Source organism: Hyperolius riggenbachi, chromosome 8 (genome assembly GCF_040937935.1).
Source record: "Hyperolius riggenbachi isolate aHypRig1 chromosome 8, aHypRig1.pri, whole genome shotgun sequence".
Lineage (NCBI taxonomy): Eukaryota > Metazoa > Chordata > Amphibia > Anura > Hyperoliidae > Hyperolius > Hyperolius riggenbachi.
The window spans coordinates 142,635,038-142,653,211 of record NC_090653.1 but is presented as its reverse complement, the minus strand read 5'-3'; the positions used below and the strand labels follow the sequence as shown (position 1 = coordinate 142,653,211).

Here is an 18,174-nt window from a genome sequence, read left to right as displayed (position 1 = left end):
GAAAGGGAGACCGGAGAGGAGAGGGAGAGAGGGAAGGAGAAGAGGGAAAGGGAAGGGAGGATCTGCCTCGATAGATAATCTGTTTAAAGTGATCACAGTAAACTGCTTTTTGCTGCATTGGCCATTCACCTCCCATGTTATGATGAATAGGTTTCCACTTGCCCATGTAACTGTCAGTAAACTACAGGGTCTAACACTCAGTTGACTGTTTAAGAAGTACTCTGTTGCCTATTTATAAAGCAAGGATAGATCACTGCTTTAGCATTTGCTATGAATATGGGTCTTTTGCTTGATTCTCTCAAGTTAGGAACGGTGGTTCATCGCTATTCATACAGATAACTGTTTGAACAAAGAAAATATTTGATATCAACTAAAACATCAATTTGTCATATCACTTGAAACACCCCAGCACATACAGAAGATACTGTTTTATTTATGAATGTATTTATTTGGTCATTTTCAAGTAGTCAATTGAATGTTTGAAGTAACCACAGTGAAGGTCCACAATGCATCTGTTTTGGTAGACTGGAAGCCAGTCTTTTTGTCCTTTGCTTATTCTGTGCAAGTCCTTTGCTTGTGCCATGCTGAGAAAATCCCTTTGAGCATACATGTAAAAAAGGTGCCACGTGAATTTGGGGGCCAAGTGAAGCCACTAGTAGACTATTGGCAATACTACCAAATATTGTACTAAGGTGTCTACCTCCTCCTTACAGTAATCCTCCCCCTACTCCTAAACATCAGCAAAAACTCGGTATACAGAGGCGCCAGAGTAGAGTAAAATGTTTTAAAAATCGCTTAAAAGCAGAGGGGGATGTTAAGGTGGACTCACCTCCCTCTTACAAAAAAAGAAACCTCACTTGAGTCTTGATAAAACAGAATTGACAAATAATTTATTCAACTCCACAAATGCAACGCGTTTTGCGGGCGTGGCCCCGCTTCCTCAGGCAAAAATTGGAGCACAACTCAGTGGGTCAAGCAATAGGTTTGAGCGCCTCTGTCTGACAAATTTATGCACCTGCCTAATTTTATTTAACCCATTCGCGTTCCGTCGTTTTCACTTGAGAAATGTTCACCTCCCATTCATTAGCCCATAACTTTATCACTACTTATCACAATGAACTGATCTATATCTTGTTTTTTCCGCCACCAATTAGGCTTTCTTTGGGGGGTACATTTTGCTAAGAGCCACTTTACTGTAAATGCATTTTAACAGGAAGAATAAGAAAAAAACAGAAAAAAATCATTATTTCTCAGTTTTCAGCCATTATAGTTTTAAAATAATACATGCCTCCATAATTAAAACTCACGTATTGTATTTGCCCATATGTCCCGGTTATTACACCGTTAAAATTATGTCCCTATCACAATGTATGGCGACAATATTTTATTTGGAAATAAAGGTGCATTTTTTCCATTTTGCATCTATCACTATTTACAAGTTTAAAATAAAAAAAAATATAGAAATATTTCATCTTTACATTGATATTTAAAAAGTTTAGACCCTTAGGTAAATATTTACATGTTTTTTTTTATTGTAATGGTTTTTTTTTATATTAAACATTTTATTTGGGTATTTTTGGGAGGGTGGGATGTAAACTATAGTTTTATAATGTAATTGTGTGTTGTTTTTTATTTTTTTTACTTTTAGTTGTAGTTTTACTTTTTGGCCACATGAGTTTGTTTATATGACGTCACTCTAAGCGTAACACACGTGATGCAGAGGGGAGGCAACGGCCAGAAAAAGCACAGCTTCCGAGAGAAGCTGTCGCTTTTTCAGCGGGGGAGAGGAATCAGTGATCGGGCACCATAGCCTGATACATTGATTCCGTGGCTACCGAATCCGCGGCCGGGAGTGCGCGTGCACGCGCGTGATCGGCCGCGGAAGCGCGGTAGCGCGCATGGTTCCTGGACGTAGTTTCTACGTCCAGGAACCAAAATAGGTTAAACAATTATTGCACACTTTCTGTAAATCCAATAAACTTCATTTCACTTCTCAAATATCACTGTGTCTGTCTCCTATATGATATATTTAACTGACACTTTTTATCGTAATAACCAATGATTTATACAGGAAAATCATGACGATTAGCAAGGTTTCACAAACTTTAGCATCCCACTGTATTAGCAGATTGATAAGGAGGATATATGAAATATTAGCCAGTTTAGGTCAGTGTTGTCCAACTCCAGTCCTCAAGGTTCGAGGTCCTCACACATTTTTGGAACCGTTCAAATTAATTGATGGGACTAAATCAGGAAAGGTGTCGTTCCTCAAGTACAACATATTTCTAAGTTTCTCAGTCCATCCTAAACACTGGCATGGATAAACAAACAAACAAACAAACACAGAACACTTATATCGCGCTTTTCTCCTGGCGGACTCAAAGCGCCAGAGCTGCAGCCACCAGGACGCGCTCTATAGGCAGTAGCAGTGTTAGGGAGACTTGCCAAAGGTCTCCTACTGAATAGGTGCTGGCTTACTGAACAGGCAGAGCCAAGATTCGAACCCTGGTCTTCTGTGTCAGAGGCAGAGCCCTTAACTATTACTCCATTCAGCCACTAGATAAGCCAAGGATAAGGCCTTTGAGGATTGGAGTTGGACAGTCCTAGTGGTTGGATGGTGTAATGGTTAAGGGCTTTGCCTCTGACACCAGAACCCTGGGTTCAAATCTCGTCTCTTTCTGTTCAGTAGGACAGCACCTATTCAAGAAGGAGCCCATGGGCTAGACTCCTTAAAGAGGAACTCCAGTGAAAATAATGTAATAAAAAAGTGCTTAATTATTACAATAATTATGTATAAATGATTTAGTCCATGTTTGCCCATTGTAAAATCTTTCCTTTCCCTGATTTACACTCTGACATTTATCAAATGGTGACATTTGTACTGCTGGCAGGTGATGTCACTGGAAGGAGATGCTGATTGCTTTTTAGGCATTTGGAAACAGCTGTGGTTTCCCACAATGCAACAAGGCTCCCACAGTGTGATGTCAGTACCTCAGTGCTGTAAGGCGCTGACATCACACTGTGGGAGGGGTTTCACGACAAAATCAGCCATACAGAGCCCCATGATGATCTGTTTGAGAAAAGAAATAGATTTCTCATGGAAAAGGGGGCATCAGCTATTGATTAGGATGAAGTTCAATTCTTGGTTACGGTTTCTCTTTAACACTGCTACTGCCTACTGAGGGTTCCCTAGTGGCTGCAGTTCAAGTGCTTTAAGTCCACCAGGAGAAAAGCGCAATATAAATGTTATTTGTCTTGTCTTGCCTTGTCTAGTAAAGGTGATCATTAAAGTAAATATGCAATAAAGAACAGTTACGTTTGAGTGATAGCTTTAAACTTGTTATCACATGCAACAAATATACTATTTTTTTCTAACCACCTTATTGGATGCTAAAATTAACACAGTGAAGTTCCATTACATATTTGCCTCATTAAACCATCTACTGCACTACTGGTAACCTCAGTTGATCTGATGAAATCTGCTGGGAATTTTGCAATTATGTGCCCAGCATAATTCCCGACCCAATCTGCCAAGATGATTGGCACTGGGAGAACGGTGAAGGCCAGCATACATGGTAAATCATTCCACATATAATATACTTTTGAAGTTTTCATTTGCCAGACAGTTATTTGGGTAAAGTAAACAATGACTGCCATTCTGCTGAACATAATAAAAATGTCAATTTAGATGCATAATGTTATCACATCACCACGGCCCTGACAGGTACACATATCAGAGGCCAGTGCTGTCAAGATATTCCAGAAATAGACAATCTTGGTCACCTTAAATTAGTTTAAAATTCTTGCTCATAAAGAAATCTGGCAGGCAGTCATTCCAGCTGCATATAAAGCGTATGATCTCAGCTCTTGGGGATACACATATCTGGGAATTTTTTATTTGTACATTTAATTAAAAATAGAAAAGGTATATTTAGCATCCCTGCACAAAACCCATTCACATTCTTTGTTGACTTCGTGCAGCACTGCAGTTGGAATGACGATAGACTGATTGATTCATAGCTGAAACATGATTGTTTAATGTCACATTTAGAGCAAAGCAATAAAAAGGAATTAGAAGGAAAGCTCCCTGTGCCTTGAATATTGTTTATGTACACCTTTTCCAAATGTTGAGTAGATTAGTAATATATTACATCTCTCGCTTCTTTTTTTTATGCTAAATCAATAACGTTATAAATGACTCCATTGGTGATTCACTTACCTGTGTCTTGTATCTCTGTTCCTGATGTAATAAATTAGGGTTGCAGAACAGAGAGAGAAGCGGAAAACAATAATCAGGATTAGTGCAAAATTGTAAAGCCTAAAACCCTTACATTTCACTACAGACAGATAAAAAGAAAATCATATTATTATCATTCATTTGTATTACGCCAGCATATTCCATGACACTTCACAGTTACGGCTGGAAAAAGTAAACCTACAGTTAGATGGTTTAAGTAAGGGTTGGTTCAAAAAGATAGATCGCGGTGGCTTGTTCTGCTTTCCAAAAGCGTTTAGCAGAAAAGGGCGTTTAGCAGTTTCAGTCCCCACCGTTTTGTCGTGGCTTCACATTTTACACCCCTTATGAGGACACAAAACCACAAACAAAGCTAATGTAAGATGCTACAAGCAGTGTGTCGGAAAACTCCATCGATGCTACGCGATCATCGGCAAACAGTGGTAAACACATTGAGATGAATGCTGCCGCCATTCATCTCAATGCAGAATGCAGTGAATTGCCCTACTGTACTTCAGTGCATGGTTTTCAGCTTCTCCAAATTAGTTTGGTAACTTTGTTCTTGGTATACACTATATTTTTACCCTTACCCTTAGATATTTTTGCTGCCAAATGCCATTTGTGATGTTTTGTCACAGCATCATTTTCCCTTAAAACAAGTACTATGTCAGTTTTAAACAACCTAAGATATAATCCAGTCTAATCTATGCTCTAAAAAACTAAACCTAAACCTCACATCCAACTCAACCTCTAAATCTAAGTCCAATGGCTTCCATTGATACCCAGTGACAGTTCCATATGACCAGATCTGGCAGTTACCTAATGTTGGCTAAGGGTATGCCTGGAGAGAAGGCACATTATCTCAGCATGTCTGACCTCTTTTGCATGTAGCACAACCCTTTCAATTAACAAAAAAGCAGCATTGATATTTTGTAAAAATGAATACTGTAATATCTCAGAAAAAATAATCCATAATTAAAATTAAAAAAAATACTCATCATATTGGAATGGAGTTTTTTTTATGTGCGCCCTGTCTCCCTGTCTGGACGGAGTTTGTCCACTAGCAATTGCTTCAGTCACTACTAAATGGAGTAATATAACCATAGTATTTTTCAAATATCACAGTTTTTTTTTTTCAGCGGACTCAACAAATTTCATGAACCTGACACAGGTAATGCTGACATCTTCAGGAGTAAATTCCCAGCCTGAAGGACTCATAGATAAAACTTGTTTCCATAATTTATACATTTCTCAAACACTAGTAAGATAAAACCAGCTGCACAGAAACCACACCCAGCTGACATCATATCCACTGGACATCATATATTGTAAGGATGCCATTCAAAATTGTGCCTGAGGACCCGGCAGAAAGGCGTGAATGAACAAGCGGTAGCCCATGTGCCTTTCTGGTTGGTTAATTGTCTCCATCCCAAAATGCCTGTAGAATGTGGAAGAAACATGAGAGTATGGAGTGTTACACTGTTACCACCTCTAAGGGACAGCTGGTGCCATATATATTTTCAATGTACCTTGCAAAGGACTATGGGAAATGTCAAAGAAAACAAACATGAGAGCTGTACAGCTTTTCAGTAAATTAGATGCATAGATGCATAGATATGGCCAATAGTCAGCCAAGATATGCATACCTCTCAAGTTGTAATGTTTAGTATACCAGCTCCTAATCATTAGTAAAGCTTGGGGTTATTTGCTGTTTACACTTTATAACTACATTTCAGAATGTCAAACATGTTGTTTTTAAACATTAATAATAAATATCTTTAATAAAGGCCCTAATTTTAGTTATTTTGCCAACATGTGTTGTTATTTTTCCTTGTGCCAGTAATTCAGTGAATTGCTGGCTTGCACGGTGCCGTGTTTTGTAGTAATTATGTATTATTTGGACACATAAAAAATAAGGCATTTAAGTACAGGATTCCAACACTGATTTCCACGTGGTAAAGTGTGAGTGTGTAGTAGATAAAAACAGGCCAGCTAAACACAAGAAAATAAAATGTCTAAAAGAGCAGTCTTGATTAGATACGGCACAGATTATTTATTTATTTCACCTTAGTGCACACTTTAATTTTAAACCAAAACTGTTTCTGAAGGTTTGATTTGTGGATAATGGAAATGGCTTGTTTTCATATTTTCATATGCGTGCTTTCAGCCGCGCTTATGGAAACACGATCACAGTGACATGAGAGGGCATAGACTGCACTGTCTGATGTTTCCATACATGCGCTGCAATTCACCACTGAATTGCAGCGCATGATTGCCTGCATTTAAAGGTGGCCACACACCATACAATTTTTTAAATATCTGTTCAATTTAAGAATTGCAATACATTTTTCTGACTGATTGTAACATTTCAAAAATATGACCAATGTACCACACACCTATGTTCAATTTTTCCCCAATTATGATAAAAATGATTGGAAACTCTAACAAAATTGCTAGGGTGTGTATATTAATAAATTGACAATCCAACACACACCATACAATCTTTAGAAAGATTGAAGAAAAATATCTGGCAGTCCGGATTGATTAAAATCGAAGAAAACTGGAAATCCGATCGGATTTTTCAGTCGAATGAAAAAAAAGCTTTCGATTTTTTCGGGAGATACGATCGTTTTTATCGAATTACTGTAAAATCGGATCATTTTATTGTATCGTGTGTGGCCAGGTGGCCACACACGATACAATAAAATGATCCGATTTTACAGTAATTCGATAAAAATGATCGTATCTCCCGAAAAAATCGAAAGCTTTTTTTTCATTCGACTGAAAAATCTGATCGGATTTCCCATTTTCTTCGATTTTAATCAATCCGGACTGCCAGATATTTTTCTTCAATCTTTCTAAAGATTGTATGGTGTGTGTTGGATTGTCAATTTATTAATATACACACCCTAGCAATTTTGTTAGAGTTTCCAATCATTTTTATCATAATTGGGGGAAGAATTGAACATAGGTGTGTGGTACATTGGTCATATTTTTGAAATGTTACAATCAGTCAGAAAAATTGATTGCAATTCTTAAATTGAACAGATATTTAAAAAATTGTATGGTGTGTGGCCACCTTTAGGGAGATTGCGCCCACGATCCCATTCATCATAATGAATGGGATCACAAGTGCTTCCCCCGGGGGAGTCACATGCTATGCAGAGCCGCGCTGATGCACGGCTCCTGCGTTGCTTAAATGAAAACGTGCCATCAGGGCCATACATATTTTTGAGTTTCTGCCTCACTGTTAGGTTACAGGTGTTATCTCGACAGAAAGTGAGCAAAGGCTTTTTGACAAAAAACTAAATAAAACAAAAAAGTATGTTGTTGTTTTGTACTCTGATGTAAGAAAATAAAAAAGTCTGGTGTTTTTGAAGTGCTAGAAACATAATTAGAATTCATCACTAGTCAGCAATGCAGTACATATTAGTCCTAGAGCAGTATAGCAGGTGGCACAGTGGGTGTCATTTTCCCAGTGCTAGGGTTCCAGGGTAAATCTTAGCTAAGACATTACCAGCATGGAGTTCATAAATTCTCCCCATGCTTATATGGGTCTCTCTCAATACCCCCAAAATATACTGGCAAGTTGACTAAGCACTTGCCTTGGCCTTAGACCAGCCTTTCTCAACCTTTTTACCCTGGAGGAACCCTGCAAATAACTTTTGAATCCTAAGGAACCCCTGCAAACAATTGTTTAATCTAGAGGAACCCCTGCATATATTTTTCCGGAGGCATGGTCTTTAAAAATAGGTGAGGCTGTTAATTTCACTAACTCCTATTACATTGTCACTCATTATACTGTGCTCATTATTATTCTGAGCACCAATTTAGTGCTTATTTTTACAGTACCCCTATTATAATGTGCTCTATTATACTTCCTCTACGATAATAATAATAATTGCAGTATTTGTATAGCGCCTTTCTCCTGTCGGACTCAAAGCACTTGCGAAGCAGTCACTAGAGCGCACTCAGTAGGCAGTAGCAGTGTTAAGGAGACTTGCCCAAAAAACTCCTTACTGAATAGGTGCTGGCTTACTGAACAGGCAGAGCCAAGATTTGAACCCAGGTCTTCTGTGTCAGAGGCAGAGCCCTTAACCATTACACTATCCAGCCACAATGGGGGAAAATGCCAAGGAACTCCTGCAGAGTCCTCAAGGAATCTTGGGGTTCCAGGAAACCTGGGTTGAGAAAGCCTGCCTTACACTATGATAGGAAACTAGAGTATTACTATGGTGAGAATTAGCTTTTGAGGTCTTGTCCTGTGAGGGACATTTAGGCCTCTTTCATACAGGAGGCAGAACTGTGCATTTGTCGAGTTTCTCCTCATGTAGCTATAGAGACTCCCTCAATATTGCAGAGGAGAAAGGAGCAGTAATTTTGCTGGAGCCCGAGCTGCTATTGCGGCTGCGCACACCAGCGACAAGCAGACTTTCGGGGATCCCAGAGCTAGATCAATTCTACTGTCTGAGGATGATGGGGGGGAGGGGAGCCTCTTTACGATCTTCAAAGTCACATAAACAAATGATTTATTTATCAGTAATGCATCATGGCAGTTGCCTCTTGTTCACATAGAGTGAAATAAATGAATGTTACGCTACAGATATCCATAAGCCAAAGTGTGCTTGTGTGCTAATCTTGTTATGTAAACCCACTCCCATTGGTCAACTGTCACTACCTGTATTCATGTAAAACATTGGTAATAAGATTAGTGGGCCTCAGCCTTCATGAAACTGCAGCATAGAGCCTCATGGGTGAAGAGCATTTGTGCTTGTTGTTCATAGAAAACAGTCTGAGAGAAAAACGAAGAATGTTTTCATGCAAACTTCTAGGAAGGCTCTTAACCTCCTTAGCAGTAATCCCAAATCAGGCTTGGGACAGAAATCCGCAGTTCAGAGCGCTAATTCTGTGTCTGAGTGAGTTCTATGCAGGGGCTGCTGCAGATCTCTGTGGTATTTTTTTTCTTGTTTTTAGGGTCTAAAAGCTTGTAAAAAAATTGCACGGCTTTTAGACTTTAAATCTGGAAATAATCATATTGCCAGGGAGATTAAGCTGAGTACACACTTCCAATAATCGTTGCCCAAAATTATCATCTTTGATAGTTTTGGGGTGGCCTTTCCCTGTACAAAAACACTGCTTGGCTATCTGCTGACCAGTGTGTTCTACTCAATGAAGAACGGAGGAGTCAGTGGCAAACTTGCATGTTTTTTTTTTCAGCATGATTAATCACAAACGAGCAGTCAGCAGGCATTGTAAAGACACCTGTACAGACTTTGAAAGGATATCAGGCATAACCATAGCCTGATGAAAAGGGGGGTTGGGGTGGGGGGAATGCATTGTGATGTGGACACTCCTCAGGGCAGTAGTATTTGTTGGTGCAGCTAATGATGGTTCGTGGTTGAATTGGAGGACTTTCTGTTTAAGGTTCCTGCTGGCCATGGTCCCCTGCTTTTGACCTGACACCTTGGCTTACATGCAGAGACTCCACACTTCAGAAAAGTAAGTGTAACTTTTAGCATGTGTTTTTTACATCAAAATTCAATATGCTAGAGGAGGCGCGTTTGTTTGGGTTTTCTTTTAGTGTGCTTGCCAGTCTCCCGCAGCTGTTCTAGTATACTCAAGAATTACAATTTGTCAAAATCCAATTTCTGGACACTCCCAAATAAAACTTTTTTTTCTATCTTATTTTTTTTTCATATTTATGGATTTTATGCATTTTGTATTTATGTTTACTCACAAACATTTAAAGAGGAATTGTAATGAGCAATTAATAATATTAATAATAAAATTGCTTATTTTTTTTTTACAATATTAATTTATGCATTATTTAGTCAGTGTTTGCTTGTTATAAATTTTTTTTCTCTCCCTGATTAACATTCTGAAGTTTAGGATGGAGAGGTTGTTAGGTTGGCACTGCAACAGATGGAAATGTTCTTGAGCAGGGAGCTGGCAGAGCCCACAATGCTACACACACTATGTGGCTGTGACTGCGTGCTCTGATCAATAGTTATAGCGATGTGCTGCACAGGAGGAGGAGAGAGAGGGGAGGAGACCGGCACTGCAGTCAACTGTTTATGTGGTCTAATAAGTGTGGTCTGCTTGGGCAACCATAGTAAGGAAGTGCCAGAAGCCAGGAAGTCCCAGCTAGAACGCATACACCTTCTAACACGTTATTGGGAGTTCAAACAGGAAGTGGGCAGTCTCGATCAGCGCAGACACGCCGAATGCTGACCTTAGAGTGTATTTAACACCCGGCCAGCAGCCAGCCTGGACCAGAGCCTCCGTAGAAGCGCATATCTGCGTGAAACAGCTGTAAGGCTTACAGTGCCCAGCACCCACCATCACCCACACTGCCGCCCAGACTGGTATGTTGCATGTTTGCACAAATGTGTTTTTTATGCTTGTAACTTTGTCACACTATGGAATAAACAGTTGACTGCAGTGCTGATCTCTTCTCCTCTCTCTCCTCCTCCTGGGCCGCACATTCTGAAGTTTATCACTGGTGGTGGTGACATCTTTAGTTCTGCCAGGTGATCTATACGGAATGCCCAGTTGATCTGTACGGAATGCTCATTACTGAGACTTTCATGCACAGAGGGAGATATTGCTTGCTTGGCAGTTGTATAAAAGCTGTTATTTCCCACAATGCAATGAGGTTTACAGACAGCAAACTGTCAGGACCATTAGCCATGACATCAAACCCTGGGAGGGGTTTCACCCCAATTTCAGCCATACGGACTCTCTCAATGACCTATTCGAGAAAAGGAAAAGATTTCTCATGGGAAAGGAAGCATCAGTTACTGATTGGAATGAAGTTCAATCCTTGGTTAAAGTTCCTCTTTAAAGGGTTTTTGATTGTTGCGTCTGGGGAAACTTGCACAATTAATATGGGGTGCTTTTAAATTGTTTAATGATAACTATAGCCCCTGTGACCCCTGCAACTCAAAAAGACTCATGGCCTATGGGGACATACTCCTCTTCCCTCCTTCTGCAAAGTAGTGTGTGTGTGTGTGTGTGTGTGTGTGTGTGTGTGTGTGTGTGTGTGGGCTTTGGTTGCAAGGGAGGAGGAACCATGCTATTCTTGCGCGGGGGGGGGGGGGGGATAGGGGCACCAAAGACTGTAGCTAGGTCTTTTCTTAAGAGACTAATATAATATTTCAGAAATCATCTAATAGCTTCATATACCGTTATGCCAAAACTACCTAGATAATTAGGTAAAGCTCTACTTCATGAAAAAATTATAATTTGAGTTTCAGTTTTTTCTCTCAACAAACTATTTCCTTGTCAGTGGCTACAGATTAGTGATAATTGTTAGCTACAAACTAAGAGAGATAACACAGTATGTGCACTAATCAGGCCCTATTCTGCAGTTTTCGTTGGTGTTTCATTAACACCACTGATACAGAGGCATTATGTTGACAGAGCAATGATTACTTTTTTTCTCTGCCGTGTTCAGTGTTATAGCTGCTAATTTTACTTATTTTGACACTCAGCCTCAGGATAAAGTTTCTGGTTTTAACATCTTGTTTTGAAGGTGCACTGCAAATCCTTTGAAATTAGTGTGACAGGAACAGTGTCTCCTCATTAATAAACACATTCGTTGCTTAGAGGAAGTTTAAATTCATTTTCTTTATTTACACAAAAACAATGTTATGGCTTCCTGTTTGTAACCTCATGATGCGGTTTGTTGTGGTTGAGGAAGTGCACTGTATCCAGCATGAAATCTATACCACCAGAGGCAGAAACAAGATAGTTCTCTATAAATGCTTAATGTATGTGAAATCAGGTACTGTAAAAATATTAAATTCACAAATAAAGCATCCATGCATGGAAAATATAAACTATTTGAGAAGATCATGGGAAACTGGTAGATAAAGGTGATAGTTTTATAAATATTTAGTGTGAATATAATAAAGTGTCTGGGTAAAAAGGGCTCCAGATATAAATGATATTGAAGTTATCGTTCGGTAAAATGGGCACCAGAATATGCCACAAAAATATTGTTTATAATAATGATATTCTATAATAATAATTGAGGAGACAAATCGTAAAAATAAACTTTTTTAATATACAGTATAAGTTTAAGTAAATTTGTTCAAGAACGATAATTTGTAACAGGGGTGAGATTTGCGGAAGCTGCTTATTGTGGTGCAAAAAATTGAAATGTAAACAATTTCTTCCTTAGAAAGCATAGGGAACAGTTTTAGAAATTATAGCGTTTCAGAAATTATTATTTGTTAAATCACTACTGTAATCGATACATTTGGTGTGTAAAGACAAGTTAAAGATAACAAGCAATATAGTTGTTTTATATTTTCGCGGTGCCCTTTTTATACACTTGGAGCAAATAGAGAAAAGATTTGCATTAATATGAATGGGGGGGGGGCTTTTTAATAGGTGCCATTATTACATTCTACCAATATTTCTTTTATTCACAAAGATTACAGTGAGCTGTGGTACCCTGGACATCCATCAATGCAGGGTACCAAAGGTTAGTGCATGCCTTATTTCTTAACCGCTTGTGAAGTTTTACTCATGTGTGAGCCAGTGGGGTTTGAGTTTGCATATTGCTCAGTTACTACAGGGCAGAATGCCTTCCAAGGTGCTGAATATGGTCAGCTTTGAAAAACACATGAAAACAAACAGCATAAGGGCCCTGTCTCAGAGCTATACTAACCCTGTCCTCCAGCAATAGAAGCTGGTAATGAGCAGAGAAAAAAAAACCCCTGTGAGTATGTGGCTTAAAGTATCACAGGCAGAGGATAAGCAGGACAGTCATCAACTAACATTGTTTAAAAGAAGTAAATATGGCATCTTCCATAGACCTCACACTACACAGTCACTTTAACAATGGAATTAAGGGCAAAATGAGGTTCCATGGCTCATCTTTAAAAATATTATTTTACACATTTAATTTGTATACTACAAATGGAAACTTTAAATTAAAAACATTAACTGTAGAAAACAAATAAAATACATATTCTGATGCACAACATCATGATTATCTACTGTATAAGTGAAGCATGAAGAATTGTTCTTACAGTAATTAATTAATTTGGTCATTAGAGACTGAAAGGAAAATTCTAAAGTACCTTTAGTAAAAATTTACTTAGCAAAAACCAGAATCTGGATTGAATGGGGGACATTGGATTCTCTGTCTCAGAAAGTATAGGGGTGTGCTAAAGCAACCACAAAGGATGTTATTTAGTTTGGCTTGTACAGAAAGATGTTATAACTAATTTTAATTACTCCTTGTGTGCTTAGCTGGGGCAGTATCACTTACTTCCTGTCTTTACAGGAAGTCCAAACATTTTTTTGAAGAGTGTGATTAAAGCGCGCATGCGCAGTACTTTCACGCCGGCCACCGTGATGACGCGAGGCGGCCGGCGTGTGACGTAATCCGCGTCATATGCGGAAGAAGCAGCCCGACACTCGGGAGAGTGTCGCCCGGGCTGCGGCCTGTCAGCCATTCCGGAGCGGGGAGAAGGAGAGGAGCCAGGACGCCGGCGTGGGACCTCCCGACCAGCACTGGGCTGGAGAAAGCCCCTAGTGAGTACAACTTTTATTTTTTAGATGAGCTCGGAGTCCCTTTACGTTTTACTCAAATTGGTTGAAGCAAAAATGAATACACCCCACAACAAAAACGACTACATCTAGTATTTTGTATGACCACCGTGATTTTTAAGGACAGCACCAAGGAATGAACACGTTGGCGACATATTGCAACATCTATCTTTTTCCATTCTTCAAGAATAACCTCTTTTAGAGCCTGGATGCTGGATGGAGAGTGATGCTCAACATGTTGCTTCAGAATTCCCCACAGGTGTTCGATTGAGTTCAGATCAGGAAACATACTTGGCCCTTCAAACACCTTCACCCTGTTCTTCTTCAGAAGTGCAACAGTAGCTTTAGATGTGTGTTTGGATCATTGTTGTGTTGGAAAAGTGCACGATGATCAAGTGCATTGAGTGATGGCAGCATCTTCTCCTTCAGTATATAGCAGTACATTGTTGAGTTCATTATACCATCAATGAAATGCAGCTTCCCAACACCAGCAGCATTCATGCAGTGTCCACATAAAGACACTGCCACCATCATCTTTCACTGTAGGCACCATGCATTTTTCTTTGAAATCCTTACCTTTAAAGGGACTCCGAGCTCTGAGTAAAAATAAAATTTGAACTTACCCGGGGCTTTCTCCATCCCAGCCCTGGTCGGGACGTCCCACGCCGGCCTCCTGGCTCTTCTCCCGGCGGCTGTCCGCATAGCGCGGACAAGCCGGGCCCCCGGACGACACTGGCGAATGTCGGGGCTTCTCCTTCCCTATACGTCACGAATGACGTCACACGCCGGCCACCGCGCGTCATGACGGCGGACGGCGTGACAGCACGGCGCATGCGCGGTTTAATCGTGCATGCGCCGTGCTGTCACGCCGGCCGCCGTCATGACGCGCGGCGGCCGGCGTGTGACGTCATTCGTGACGTATAGGGAAGGAGAAGCCCCGACACTCGCCAGTGTCGTCCGGGGGCCCGGCCTGTCCGCGCTATGCGGACAGCCGCCGGGAGAAGAGCCAGGAGGCCGGCGTGGGACGTCCCGACCAGGGCTGGGATGGAGAAAGCCCCGGGTAAGTTCAAATTTTATTTTTACTCAGAGCTCGGAGTCCCTTTAAGACACCATACAGTTTTGAAACCATTAGTTCTAAAAACAGTGATCTTTGTCTCATCCCTAGAGTTCAAGTAGTCTTCATCTTTTTCAGCATGGGCCCTAGCAAATTCTAGGCGTGCTTTTTTTGTGCATTGCCGTTAGGTTAGGCTTCCTTCGATACCTAATTGCCTAATCTTGGTGGAGGGCTGTTTCACTTCACTGCTGGGAATTGTGAGCTCTGATTATACTATATTGCTGTTTGTAAATTTGTGTTTTGCTGCTTTGCTATTTGGTGGCTTGTGCATTGCGGTTCATCAGATATCTAGCAGCAAGTGTTAGTTATTAAAAGTTTTTAAAAGTACATTTTTTTCTCTAGTGTGCTTGCAGCAGGCAGGTAATTAGCTAGGAGGAGGGATTAGCTGTAACATAGGTGATAAATTAAACAGGAAGTGTAGGCCAAAGCCCTAATCTTGGTGGAGGGCTGTTTCACTTCACTTCACTGCTGGGAATTGTGAGCTCTGATTATATTATATTGCTGTTGTTTGTAAATTTGTGTTTTGCTGCTTTGATATCTGGTGGCTTGTGCATTGCGGTTCATCAGATATCTAGCAGCAAGTGTTAGTTTTTAAAAGTTTTTAAAAGTACAGGCAGGTAATTAGCTAGGGGGGGGGGGGATTAGCTGTAACAGGAGGTATTTGGTCAGCTTCAGTACTCAGTACTGAGCTTGCTCAGTCTGTGGCTTGCTCACTAAGTGGCTTCGACACAAGTGGCATAGGCGTTAAAAACAGGCATTACAACACATGCACAAAGAGAGGTGAGAGGAAGCAGGTAAGGACTAAAAAAAAAACAAAAAAACTTCAACCAATATTGCGTTTTTTTGCATTGGTTAGAATGTGCTAACACGTTGTGTGTAGTCTTTAAGTTTTGAGGACTCCACCCCAGCTTCACTCACTCCACCCCTCCCCCTCCTTCACACCAACTTCACTCACTCCCCCTCCTCCCCTCCCCCTCCTCCACCCCAACTTTACTCGCTCCCCCTTCACCCCAACTTCCCTCCTTCCCCCTACTCCCCTCCTCCACCCCTCCCCCTCTTCCACCTCAGCTGCACTCACTCCCGAACTTCACTCACTCTCCCGTTTCAACTTTTACCGCCACAGTTTACTTTAAATAAAATTTCCACACACAATAGTCATCATGTTGGACAATGCAGTACAGTGTACATCCTGCAGCATGTATGCATGTCTTGATCAGGGGATTGAGGGTGTTTACTGTTGCCCTGGGTGTGTGCGTGTTGCTCAGTTAGAGGCGGAAGTCGCAGAGCTAAATAAGCATCTCGCAACACTGAGACGCATACACAACATGGAGATGAGCTTGGATCTCACGATCCAGACACTGGATGGAACCGGTGAAGATGAGGTGGGTGGAGTAAAGCTGGAGCAAGAAGCAGAGGTAGCCGCAAGTTGGGTCACAGTTAGAAGGGGTAGGAGAAAAAGTGGCAGGGAGGCTAGTCCCGAGTTGTCCCTCACTAATAAGTATGCTTGTTTGCGTAATATTGGGGAGGATGATTCAGGAGTAGCAATGCTGCAGCAGGAAGTGCTCCTTAGCAACCAAGGGGCAGACTGCTGTAACGAGAAAGGGAATAGGAGTGCAGCTAAGGCTAGACAGGTACTGGTGGTAGGGGATTCAATTATTAGGCACACAGATAGGGTAATTTGTCGAAGAAACCGTGAATGCCGTACAGTCTGTTGCCTCCCGGGTGCTCGGGTTCGGCATGTAGCGGAAAGAATTGACAGATTATTGGGTGGTGCTGGGGAAGACCCAGCTGTCATGGTACACATTGGCACCAATGACAAAGTTAGTGGGAGATGGAAGGTCCTCAAAAATGATTTTCAGGTACTTGGAGATAAACTTCAAGCAAGGACCTCCAAGGTGGTGTTCTCTGAAATACTGCCAGTGCCACGTGCTACATCTGAGAGGCAGAGGGAGCTTAGGGAGTTATATAAGTGGCTGAGAAATTGGTGTAGGAAGGAAGGGTTTGGGTTCCTGGAGAACTGGGCAGACTTTGCAGTCGGCTACAGGTTCTACAGCAGGGATGGGCTGCACGTTAATTGGGAGGGTGCAGCTGCATTGGTGGAGAAGATGGATAAACAGTTGGAGGAGATTTTAAACTAGGATCTGGGGGGAGGCGGGAGGCGGGAGGATAAAGTCTCAATATGTAGACACAATAAGGTAAAAAGACAGTGGGAGCCTAACATTATGGGGGGTGGAGAGGGGGTGGGGACAGTATAAAGATTAAGGAGGTTGGTAAAACTTCAAGTAGCCCATTTCATGTAAACAAAATTGGTAAATGTGGTGGTAAAAATATAAAGTGCATGGTAACCAATGCTCAGAGCCTTGCAAATAAAATAGACGAACTAGAGTTCATTCTGAATGACAAAGGCTATGACATTGTGGGAATAACCGAGACATGGATGGATGAAAGCCATGACTGGATAGCTAATTTAAAAGGATACAATGTGTTTAGGAGGGATAGAACAGGGAAAAAAGGTGGAGGGGTTTGTCTCTTTGCTAAGAATTCTTTTACAGCTGTCCTCAACGATGAGATGGAAGAAGATTGCGAAGATGTGGAGTCCGTTTGGGTAAATATTCATGGTGGAAATAAAAGTTGCCAGTTGCTTATTGGGGTATGCTACTACAGACCACCTCATATTAATGAAGCTGCAGAACTGCGATTACTACAGCAGATTGAAAAAGCTGCAAGTAAAAATGAGGTCATAGTTATGGGCGACTTCAACTTTCCAGACATTGACTGGGGTATTGAGGCTACTCATTCTGGTAAAAGCAGCAGATTTCTGGCAGCACTACAAGACAATTACTTGACTCAAATGTTAACTGAACCAACTAGGGGGAATGCGTTACTGGATCTGATCATTTCTAATAGACCAGATAATGTATCAAATGTGCAGGTTCAAGAACATTTGGGAAATAGTGATCACAACATGATAACATTTGATCTGGTGACTGATAGGCCACGGGGCAGCGGGACCACTAAAACTATGAATTTTAGAAACGCAAAGTTCAATCAACTTAGGCAGGCACTACGTTTGGTGAACTGGGATAATGTACTACAAGGGGAGGACACTGAAGGGAAATGGCAAGCTTTTAAACTTATTCTCAATCAATATTGTAGTATGTATATCCCATATGGAAACAAAATGTCTAGGAATAAAAAAAAGGCCTCTATGGATGAATAGAAAGGTTAGGGATAAAATGAAGAGGAAAAGGAATGCCTATAA

The 18,174-nt window shown here is 40.9% G+C and overlaps 1 protein-coding gene across 9 annotated transcripts in view; it reads right to left on the bottom strand.

The window, feature by feature from the left end:
* The window catches only part of TENM1 (teneurin transmembrane protein 1), a 1,180,670-nt gene that overhangs the window by 209,559 nt on the left and 952,937 nt on the right, over positions 1-18,174 (bottom strand). For 8 of the 9 annotated variants that reach the window (XM_068251163.1, XM_068251165.1, XM_068251162.1 and 5 more), the window contains one exon: positions 4,220-4,240. The exons of the other annotated variant lie outside the window; for it this stretch is intronic. In XM_068251163.1, coding sequence (XP_068107264.1) covers positions 4,220-4,240 — 21 coding nt within the window. The remainder of the gene's footprint in view (positions 1-4,219; positions 4,241-18,174) is intronic. 9 annotated transcript variants of the gene reach the window in all.